The sequence below is a fragment of the Alligator sinensis genome, unplaced genomic scaffold (assembly GCF_000455745.1).
Source record: "Alligator sinensis unplaced genomic scaffold, ASM45574v1 scaffold781_1, whole genome shotgun sequence".
Classification (NCBI taxonomy): domain Eukaryota; kingdom Metazoa; phylum Chordata; order Crocodylia; family Alligatoridae; genus Alligator; species Alligator sinensis.
Window position 1 is genome coordinate 5182324 of NW_005841845.1, and position 11436 is coordinate 5193759.

At 65.6% G+C, this 11436-nt stretch overlaps 1 protein-coding gene across 1 annotated transcript in view; it reads right to left on the reverse strand.

The window, feature by feature from the left end:
* Positions 1-993: 993 nt before the first annotated feature.
* Positions 994-11436, reverse strand: part of PTPRF (protein tyrosine phosphatase, receptor type F) — a 301064-nt gene continuing 290621 nt past the window's right edge. The window contains 9 exon segments of the mRNA XM_025206900.1: positions 994-2456; positions 2903-3038; positions 3446-3600; positions 3821-3946; positions 4150-4276; positions 5186-5364; positions 7967-8252; positions 10037-10191; positions 10752-10871. Of these exon segments, the coding sequence (XP_025062685.1) occupies positions 2388-2456; positions 2903-3038; positions 3446-3600; positions 3821-3946; positions 4150-4276; positions 5186-5364; positions 7967-8252; positions 10037-10191; positions 10752-10871 (1353 nt within the window). The 3' untranslated portion in view covers positions 994-2387.

Here is an 11436-nt window from a genome sequence, read left to right on the forward strand (position 1 = left end):
CGCTCTTGCTCAGACCGCTCTGGGCTTGGGAGTCAGCTCCGATGCCCCCTTGGAAAGGCTTTGGTGCCCTCATCGTGTGGATCCCAGCTCTGCCACTGATGTCCTGCGCAGCCTTGGTCATGTCACCCCGGCTGCCTATCTCCATTTCCCCTGCCCCGGGGGAAGCTGGAATCCTCCGTCCCACCGGCGTGTTGGGGTTGTGGCGAGGAAGGGACCAGCCACGCGAAGTGCAGCTGCTACCGTACACGTCCCCCGGGTCTCTGCTCGCAGGCTCCCGGGGGCATGGCCCTGTGGGCCCCACAGAGCTGCTGGAGGGTGGAAGGAAATGGGGGCAGGAGCTGCAGCCCCTGCCCTAACACCCTTGGGGAGCGGGAACAAAGGGCACCGGCAGCCTTCAGCTTTGTGCCGCCCTCGGGTGGCTGCAGCTGGGTAGCGACGGGCTCCGTCCTGCGCCGGCTCAGCCCCAGGGTCCCCGGCCGTGACGTGGAGGAGCCCGGGTGCCGCCTGAATCTGGTTGTCGCTATTGCCACTGCAGACGCTGCAGAGCCGGGCACCAGCACAAGCAGACGAGGGATCTCCCCCGGGCAGGTTACTTCTGTGTGCATGCGTGTGTTCATGCATGCACGCTGTCTACGGCTTTCTCAGAAGCACCCGGCAGCAGAGTCGGAGTCAGACACGCCAGTCACGTCTCCATCCCGCGGGTCGACACCTTGCCCTCACGCTCCCCTTCCCCTGGGCCGTGGAAGCCCGGAGGCAGCCCCGGCACGGACGGGCACCCCGGGGCTCCCAGACCTTTCCCAGGCTGCGGCGGGGGGCACGAGGCAGGGCAGCCGAAACACCGTGTGTGGCACAAGCGCCCATCCCCGCTGCCCTGCCGAACGCCCGGATCCGGCTTTGGCTCGCTGCTGAAGAAACGAGACAGTGACGCCAGCGTGTATGAAACCCGATTATTCAAATTTATTAACATCAAGAATTATGCAATGATGCTGTAGATTTTTTTTTTTATTAACAAATAGAAAACAGACTGTATACAACAGTGACCCCTACAGCACTATGCATCCACAAGGTAAAAATGAATGTGCCTCCAACACCACCACCCTGGATCGCGGACCCCGCGGAGCTCGGATTCGTTACATTCGGAATACATCGGATAATACAAGTAGATACCCCTCCACCACCTGCCCTCGTAGCTCTACGCACCCGGGAGAGGGCTGCCCTCTCCCCGTCTGTAGTGCAAGCGTGATATAATAAGGAGGATTAATATATAGTACCATTAAATTAAGTCCAGTAGTCTTGCCACATTGGTTCATTAGAACGTCCTGAAGTAGCGGAAAGTACAAGATCCTAATGACTTTTAAACATTTGCAGGATAGCAGAAATGATAGATACACCCCGCCTCGGAAGCACGCCAGCTCCCCGGTCCCCGGAGCCGCCCCGTCGCGCTCCTTCCCTTTGCAAGATGCCTCGATTTGCTTCATAGGTGAGAGCTGCCTCGGCAACACAGCGGCGCCTGCACGCCCGCCCGCGGAAAGGGACGCGTCTCCGTCCGGCTGCGGGGCCCCCGCTCGCCCTCCAACCCCCTCCCCGGCGAGCCGCAACGATGGAGGCTGCCCGGCGCGGAGCCCGGGGCTGACAAACACAGCGACGACCACTCGTGTCCTATCGGGATCTGCCGACACGCGCGGTCACTGCCGGGTTGGTTTCACACGCGCTTTAATAGGAGCGAACGGCTCCCAACTTGCGACGGGGAACACGGGCGGGAGGCGGGGGAAACGAGGCTAACACGTGATGGGTAGCTCAGCTCCGGTTCTCTGGATCCTCACGTCCTACAGAGGATCGAGACACAGCTGCTGGGGAATGAAGGTCCAGAGCTGTGAGCTGAGGAAGCTGGACACGAAGAGGCGGCGCCATCGCGCCCCGGGGAGGTACAGACGGGAAAGCAGGAGTAAATTAAAAGCCCGACAGCCTCACGGCTCCCATTCGGCCGGGGCAAAACATTAAGACTTGCAAAATAAGAAAGAAAAAGAACAAGAGAAAAAAGGAAGGCGGCGAGAAAGGATTATAAAAACACTAGTAACTATCGTACATATAAAAAACGATCCCGTTTCATCCACCCAAAGCCTCGCTGTGAAATGCAACCGCGTGAGAGGGGACGAGACACGCGCGGACGGGAATTCATCCGGAGCCTGGAGACGCTGTCGGAGCCGGGGCTCCTCCTTCCGCGCTGGGGCAATGGTCCTAAATGCAGTGGTCAGAATGGGTCGGTCGTGGGGTGCGGCCCCGCGGCAGCGCGGTCTGTGCAGGAGGGCTGAAGGATGGCGGCTGTGGCTCAGAAAGACCCGTCTCCGCGCCGTGACGCTCCCGCTGCGGCTGGAGGAAAGCCCCGGTTACGTTGCATAGTGGTCGAAGCTGCCCAGGTACTCCAGCGCCGCTCGGTAGCACAGTTGGTACTGGTCCTGCGGGGCGGGACGGAGAGAGGGGTGAAGCGGGGCGCCGGGCGCGTGCAAGGCGGGGGTCTCAGCGTTGGCACCGAGGTCCCCCCGCAGCGCAGGGGCGCAGCTCCCCTCACCCCCAGCTCTGTGACCTCCTTTTGCAGCAGCGCGATGGGTGGAGGAGACTGAGGAGGGGAAGGATGGCCTGGTGGTTGGAGCGACGGCGGGAGAGCTGGGCACAACTCCCTTGGCCACGCTCTCGCGCTCCAAACCACGGGGAAGCAGCCCTGCCCAGGGGTGCAGAGCCATCACAGACGGGGGGGCACGGATGAGCCGAGTGGACGGTGCTGGCTGGAGACCCGTGGAGAACGTGGGGGGTTGAGCCGTGTGCGGTACAGGGGACGTGGCTGGGGGGGGGTAGGGTCTGGCACGGGGAGCTGCGGCCGCGGGGCCCCGTGCGCGGGACGTACCTCTGTCTGCACCATGGCGGGCCGCTGCGTTCGCAGGGTCTTCACGGTCTGGAACATGTCCACCACGCCCTTGTAGCGCATCCGCTCCAGCACGATGCTCAGCGTGATGAACACCCCGGTGCGGCCGACCCCGGCGCTGCGCAGAGCGGGGCAGAGGGGCCGTTAGCCGAGCTGCGCTGCGTCCCCCCAACGCCCCTGCAAGGCCCCCGCCACGACAGCTCTCCTGGGAGCCACCTGCTCTGCTCCAGCCCCAAGGGGCCCGAGCCAGCCAGGTACGTCGCAGCCGAGGGGCGGGGAGGCCTGCTCGAGGGGGCCAGGAGGGGTTTGCCGGGGCAGAGGGGAAGAGGCAGGAGCCCCCCCCAGTGCATACTCCTCCAACGTGGCACGGAGCTGGCACAGCCATCTCATACCTCCCTCTGCAGCTTCCCGGAGCAGCCCCACGCGGCGCTTTCCCCGCTCCCCGCAGCGGGGCGAGTGGAGAGCAGGGGAGGTGCCTGCGGGGGGAAGGGGCTGGGCCCGGCCCCGCGGGCTCTCGGTGCTCACCTGCAGTGCACCGTGATGGGCCCGTCCTGGCCGAACTGCTCCTTGGTCTTGTGCACTTGGCCGATGAAGTCGATGAAGCCCTCCCCTGTCTTTGGCACTCCCTGCTCAGGCCAGTCCGTGAACTGGAACTGGCGGATGGTCCGCGACTGGCCGTCCTGCGGGCACGGGAGGGAAGGCCACGTCCACCCTCTGCTCACGCACAGCGAGCGTGGTGCTGGGCTGGGAGAGGCCTTGTGCGAGCAGGGCAGCGCGCAGCCGCCTCCTGCCTCCCCCAGCAATGCCTCGTGCTGGGCTGCTGTCCCAGCGCCCTGGGCCAGGGCACACGTGGGCAGGGGAGGGCGAGCCACGAGGGACCCCCGCCATCCCTGCACTTACCCTGGCATCGGTGACTTTGAACTCGCGCAAGATGTACTGGGGCATGTTGTACTCTGCCATGGGGTCCACCACGAAGTACTGGTACCGGGCTGAGCGCTCTGCCGGCCAGTACTGATGGCACTTTTCCTGCGGGCCAGAGAGAGACCGCGGGTGAGGCAGCCGAGCACCACTGCCCCTTCCCCAGGATCCCGGGCACCGGGCCCCACCAGGGAGCAGGGCCGGGCCCCGGGAGATGCCTGCAGGACAGCATGAAAGCAGTCGTGGGACCCCGAGGGGACGCAGCCAGCGGGGCGGCCCCGGCCCACGCGCTGGGCATCGCCAGCCCTTACCCTTCCCATCTCACGCAGCTTCGTCAGCATCACCACGATGGTGGAGTTGTGCTCCCAGAGCATCCGCCAGAAGTCCTCCGTGGTCTCCGCCAGCGGCCCCTGCGTGGCGATGTAGGCTTTCTGCTGCCTGCAACACATCGGACGATGCTCAGCCGCGTGGCAGAAAGCTCCCTGGGCAGCCTGTGGTGCCTGGGGGGACTCCCAGCGCCCTGAGCTCCCGGGCACGCGGGCAAGGGCCCGTGGCTCCGTGGCAGCCAGGATTAGCAAACAGACTCAGGGAGAAGAGGCGAGCCGCGGTGGGTGACCCAGTCCCCAAGGGACGGCATAGGGGGACAGGGGTTGTGGGAACCCACGAGCGACCCCGGGGGTGGAGGCATTGCACCAGCACGGGCTCCTCTGCTAGGGCCTGCAAGCCCCGTCTTCACTGGCCCGTCTGGGGTCCCGGGGAGGTGACGGAGACCCTGTCCTCAACACCAGTGCCCACACCCTGGGGACAAGCCCCAGTACAGCCAGTCCGGCCAGTGCCTGGGGGGCCGAGAGGAGGGGCTGCCAGCCCCGCAGGATCGGTGCAGGACCTGGCCCCTCTGTTCGACAGGCCGCGGACGAGGCTGTAGTGTGCAGGCCCGGGGGCGCGGCGGTGCCCAGGTGGAGTTAGGAGGCCTCATACAAAGCCAGGCGCTGCGGGGCGGGAGGGGGCGGCGCAGGAGGAAACAACGGAGCTAATAAAGAGGCGCCCGTCGATCTCCTCGGACGACGTGGAGGAGCGCTGGGCGCAGCGGACAGGATGGGACGGCCCTGGAGGGGTGCGGGACACGGCCCAGGGACACCTGCTGCCCCGGGCTGGCGCAGCGTTGCTCTGAATCGGAGCGGAGACCCGGCTGGAGGCGGCTCAGGCCGCGGGAAGCCAAGAGCAGGCCGGCGGCGCTGCTGGCTCCCTCACTCCTACCCCGACCGGGTGTCCCTGCCGCCCGGGGCAAGGGCAGGCTGGCGCGGGCTCAGTGGCCCGAGCTGCCCCAGCATCCCCCTCGGGCATCACCTGTAGCCGTCGATGAAGCTGGCGTTGACGTAGTCGGAGCCCTCGACGCCCCGGATGGGCTGCAGACAGACTCTCGTCAGCTCGTACGGCATGATGTTCACGAGGCGGTTCTTGAACTTGTTGCAGGGGAGGTTGGCACTGATGAAACGTGAGGTATGTGCTTTAGAGTTGGCCAGCAGCTGCAAGGAGAGCGAGCGGGTTAGGGGCACGTGTCGGACCACACGCGGCGAGGCCGGACGTGCTGTTGCAGGGGCGGGTGGCAGGCCCCGTGGGGCTGTGCACGGACACCGCTCGCACCCATCGCGTGGCGCAGCAGCCCACGGCGCCCACTGCCCCAGGCCACGGGGAGCCGCATGTGCTGCGGCCTGTCCCCGCTCTTGCAGAGGCAAGCAGCTGCGGGCTGCACCTTCCCAGGCCTGCGAGGCCAGGCCCTTCGTGGGCCTCTGCTGTGAAACGGTGCATCTGTGAGCACAACGCTGGTGATGAGCATCTGCTGGCCGTGCCCGCACGCCGGCCGCCCCAGCATCGCCTGTGCCCACCTGCCGCCCTCCCCCATCCTCCCTCTGCGACTGCCCCCGCACCGCGAACCACTGGCCCAGGAGCGGGGGGTCCGGGGTCTTTCTGCCCCTCCCCGGGAGAAGGGGGAAGTTCCCGTGGTGGGATTTGCTGGATCTACAAGCTCGATGCCCGGAGCACCGTCGGAGGCCCCCTGGCCAGCCTGGGGTGACTCCCGCGACACCGAGAAACACGGACCCCAGAAGAAGCCCTTGGCAATGCCCCCTGGCCGCTCCACCGGACAACGCCACGGCCTGTCAAGTGCCCAGGGCCTGGCCTGGGTCACAAGCTCGCGTCAGGCATGGACGTGGCCTGTGACAGCAGGCCAGGACTGCTGCAGCCCGGCGAGGTGCAGCGCATGCGCGCATTCAGCCACGAGGCACTGCCTTCAGTCACCGCCCTCGGCGAACGCCCCCCCTGCCTCTAAGTCGCGGGTCCAACCCTGGGGCAGCCTCGGGATCTCTGCCAGCCGCAGGCACGTGTCCTCTCCCCGCGGCGGGAAGTCCCCGGCGGCCGCAGGGCACGGCCCCGGAGCAGGGCAGCTCTCCGACCCGGCGATCGTGAGACTCCCTGGCCGATGCGCCGTGCTGTCCTGCTCCGCGGGGAAAGGGGCTTTCTCCCAGTAGGATCGTGCCGGTGACTTTTGTCCCAGGAGAGTCCAAAAAGGGGCTGTAAACCTGGTGCCATTTTAGCTCCAGGAAATCTCAGTCTCTCAGAGAGGCTTCCTGGCTCCCTCTGCACAGCCGGACTCCCGGCAAAGGAGGCAGCGCTCGGACGTGCCGCCAGACACGCAGACAACGGCTCTCCTGGGGCAGGTGCATGGACACTGCCACGGAGACCAACAGCGTTAGGCCACTGCAGGTCCCGAGAGGCTCTCCTACAGGGTCCCCCCCGGCTGCCTCCCTTGTGGGATCCATTTCCACAGGTCCCAGGACAGGCCTCTCCTGGCAGGTCCCCCGGAGAGCAACAGCCCCCGGCTCCGCAGGGCCCGAGCCGCGGCAGCGGAGCAGACCCATTTCCGCCTTTCCCCATTTGAGCGGAAAGTCAGTATTTTGCCTCTCCAGATCCTTTTTCACCGGGAGGAAATTCCCGGGGTGAGGCTGCAGCGGGCTTGCTCGGCTGCCTCCCCGCAGAAGCCGCACCCCCTTGCACACGTGTGGGCGGCACTAATGCCAGCTCCCATCGCCGAGGCTGTAGTGAACAGCGGTGCTCGGCGCTCGGTCTGCTGTGCAAGACCCTGCTCCAGCAGGCCTGAGTGCAGCGCCCACCCAGCCCGGGCGTGCCGGGCTGGAGGAGGGTAAGTCGTCCCGGCGCTCCTCAGCGGGGAGAGGGGGCTGTAAGCATTGTGGATGCACGCACCGAAGCCGCTCCCAGACACAGTGCTCGCACTCACGTCCATCACTGCTAACACACGATCTGCATCTGAGCCCAGACGCAGCCGCGCAGCGAACCTGGAGCGGAGGCAGAGGTTGCTGCTGAGACCCGCGCCTCCATCTGCCAAGCCGGGGAGGGCACGCAGCCAACACACAATACAATACAATACATCTGAATTGTACAGAGCAACTGCCTCCTCCGTGGGCAATCGCAGAAATCCCAGAGAAGCTGGGCTGACAGAGACCTGCGGAGGTCACATCTAGTGAAGCCCCTGCCTGAGGCAGGATCAGCCCTGTGCAAACCAACAATCCCTCATCCAAGCGCTTCGTAAGGCGGCTACAAACCCTGACCCAGCACGGCTCTAACACCCGAACCGGCCAGGGAAAGCGGGGGGACCGCGGCAGCCGACGTCCTGCTTCTATAAAAGGTTGCCAATCTATGCTCGAGCGATCCCAGGCAGAGGCCCTGCCCCGCTGCAGAAGAAGACAACCCCCCAGCCTGTATCGGTCTGAACATGGGGCAAAATCCCTTCCTGACCCCAAATATGGCCTTGGTCTGAGCCCGAGCGCGGGGGCAAGACCCTCCAGCGAGGACCCTGCGGGGCTGGTGTCAGCAGAAGCCCAGCCCCATCCCCAGCCGGGGCTGCAGCACCCAGCGCCTTTGGAGGAGGCTTAAACCCCGACACGGGGAGCAGAAATGGGGGGAGTTTAGAAATCTGTCAAAGGATAATGAGACGTGCCGTGCCCTGCAGCGCTGCCGACAGCCCTGCAGCTGGCTGCTCGTGGCCCCGGGGGGATGCGGAGGAGCCCAGTGCCGCGGGTCCCCGCGGGGTGGCAGCACGCTCTGGCTCACCTTGAATTCCAGCTCCATCGCGGTGACGCTCTCGCCCGGCGGGACCTGGGTCAGCTTCTGGATGTGAGCGAAGAGGTTGCGGGCGGGCACCTCGGTGTTGCCGCAGGTGGCTGCCTCCAGCAAGGCCTCGTGGATGAAGATGTACTGGTCCTCGGTCTGCACCATGTAGTTGCGCTGCGAGCGCATGCACGTCACGTGGCCGTAGATGTCGACTGTCTTTTCGTGCTTCATCCGCTCCAGCATGGCGTCGATGACGATGAAGCACCCCGTCCTGCCCACGCCAGCACTGCCGGAGTACAGCACAGAGCTGAGCTAGCCCCGGCCCCGAGACCTCCCCACCACCCGGCTGCGTTAAGTGGGAAGAGACAGGTGGTCCCTCCCCTCCCCACCCCACGGCGCTGCCTGTCTGAGCAGAACGGCAGACAGGACCGGGGAGCGCAAAGCCACCTCGCAGCCCTCGTGGGCCTCACCCACCCAGCAGGAGGGACCCTGGCTGGCCCGCCACCACCCTGAGAAGTGGCCAGGAGAGAGGAGAGGAGAGGAGAGGGAGGGGGAAGGATGGACTTGTAAGCAAGGACAGGGAGTCGGGGGAGATGGTCGAGAGACCTGGAGTCTGCTCCCGAATTGGACTCGCTGTGTCCCCCTCGGCGAGGACATGCCGGACACGAGGGCAGGGAGGGCACCTGGCAGCTCACGCTTCACCCTGAGCGTGCCACCACGTGGGGTCGTGGCTTCTGGGAGCTCTCAGCCCAGAGCGGTCCCTGCAACTTGTGGCAGCCATGGACGGCGGCTCTCCCTACCCGCTGGCCTGTCCCCAGCCATCAGCAGGCACGGCCTTGGCGGGGCTCTGACCCAGGAAAGCCGTTAACACCTTGCCGTGGCTCGTTTGGGATTAGCTACACCCGCTCTCCGCAGCAACGGGGCACGGCCAGCGAACGCTAAACGCTGCACGAGGCGGCAGCAGCAGCAGCAGCGAGGGCGGCTGGTGAGCGGCTGGCTCGGTAGCGGTCCTGCTCTGCCGGCCCACGTACGATGGACGCTGCAGCTTGGGTGTGCGATGGGACGGGAGCGGGCTCCTATTTCCAGCTCTGAAGCGTGTGAGGACACTGCTGCACTGGGGCGTGCCCAGGCCGTGTCTGCACAGGTGTGTCCGCGTGGGGAGCCCAGCTGCAGGGCAGCCGCGCTCTGCGTTTACACCGGGCATGCCACATTTCAGGGGCAGCGGTGAATCCTCAGCCCCTCTGCCCTGAACGGCGATGAGCCATACCAGCGTTACTAGCAGCATTGCCAGTGGATGGAGGGCAGTGATCCTTCCCCTCTGTTCAGCACTGGGGAGGCCACATCTGGATCCTGTGTCCAGCTGTGGCCCCCACTGCAGAAAGGATGTGGACACATTGGAGAGAGTCCAGCGGAGGGGAATGAAAATGGTTGTGGGGCTGGGGGACAGGACTGGTGAGGAGAGGCTGAGGGACCTGGGCTGATTTAGTTTCCCGAGGGGAATTGAATCGCAGCCGTCACCTCCCTGCAGGGGGGCTGCAAAGAGGATGGAGCTGGACTGGTCTCAGTGGGGGCAGATGACAGGACAAGGAGCAATGGGCTCAGGCTGCAGCAAGGGAAGTTGAGGTTGGATATTAGGAGATCCTTTCTCAAGAGGAGGTTAATAAAGCACTGGAACAGGCTCCGCAGAGAGGTGGTGGGGTCTCCATCCTTGGAGGTGTTGAAGACCCGGCTAGACAAAGCCTTGCTTGAGATGATGTAGCTGGGGCTGGTCCCGCTCAGAGCAGGGGTTGGACTAGATGTGACCCCATGAGGTCCCTTCCAGCCCTCACTGTCTGATCCGATGATCTGACTACACAAACTGTGCGCCTGTGGCAGCCGCAAGCCCTGGTCCGTTCCCAGCCCAGGCTGGGCTGGAGACGAGGCCGCAGGTGCAGAGCTCAGCAGGCGGAAGCGGTGTGTTGCTGCTAAGACATCTCCGTGAGCAGGGCAGCCCAGGGCGCTGGCCACTCGACCGAGCCCGCCCCTTCGCAGCCTGGCAGAACGGGCCCGCTCCTCCCGCGAGGCTCTCACCTGCAGTGCACGACCATGGGCCCGGCGTCGGGCGGGTTACAGGCCTTCACCCGCCGCAGGAAGGCCAGGATGGGCGTGGGGTACTCCGGCACCCCGTGGTCAGGCCAGGCCATGAACTGGAACTGCCGCAATTCTCGCTTCTCGCTGGAGCCGTTCTGCCAAGGAAACCCACGGGCACGCACCGCTCAGCACGGGGCCCATCTCCCCGCAGCAGCTCGCAGGGGAGGGCCAGGCCGGGCCGGGTCAGGGGTGGAACTGCACACGTGCTCCCCGGGGCATCTGCCCCTGCAGCCAGGGTGTAAGCCCTCTGCCCCACGGCCGCACCCTCCACGTCCCAGAAGCGCCGGGCACAGCCAGGAGGACAGCGGCTTGAACCCATCCGCAGGAGCGGGTAACGCGCTACGAGCCCTGGATTGCGGCATGGCCAAGAGGACGACCGCCGTGTGTATACTGGTCGAAATGCCCAGGAGTGCCTGCAGGCCCCTGGGGTGTGAGTACCTGCCGGCGTTCCCGCCAGCATCCGCGGTTGTGACCCTCGCGCAGGACCCGCTGCTACCAGAGGATATGGAAAGGGGCTGCAGGGCTCGACGCCTGCCTGTGCCGGGCAAGGGCTCCTGGTCCTGGACCGCTCAGACAGCGGCTGGTGCAGGGAGAGGACAGCAGGGTCCCCTGCCAGGCGCGGGCCAGGGCGAGAGCAGCCGGAGCTGTTCCTTACCTTGTACAGGGCAAAGGTCCGGACCGTGTAGGTCGCCAGCTCGACCGTGTCCAGCAGCGTCACCTGGATCATCCCGTAGGTTTCGGTGCCTCGGCTTGGCCAGTACTGGTCGCACTTCACCTGCGGGGCAGGAGAGACGGCAGGGTCAGGGTCCGGCCCTTTTGGCTGGGACAGCGGGGCTGTGCCACGGGGGGGCTGCCCGGCCCTGCCTGGTCTAACGGGCACCACGTGCAGGGGCCAGCAATTGGCAGGCCTCACCAGGGTGCGTGCCTCGGGCAGGCTGCAGCACCAGCTCCCCCGTCCCCAGACTCAGGTCCTTTACCAGCTGGGTCCTGCTCGTTGCTGTCTCCAGCCCAGGACGCCCTGTGCAGCGTGGACCCCGGCGCCTCCGCCGCGCTGGCAGCAGCGAGACTGCGTCCCCAGCCGCGCGAGCCGCACGGGGGACGGCGCCCGCCCCGGGGGAGCGCATGAATGGGAGATCATTGGCGCTTGTCATGAAATAGTAAACTTAATTATCAGCTGCATGTGTTTACAGCGGGGCGCGTGGGAAGTGAGACAACAGGCGTAATTAGAAATCAATGGAGTTCAGCCTTTTAATTGAAGCCATTTGCCAGGGGGGAGGGGCAGGGGGCTTCACCGGAGCAAGCAGCGCAGGGCAGCTGCAGCCTGCTTCCTTCTGCTCACG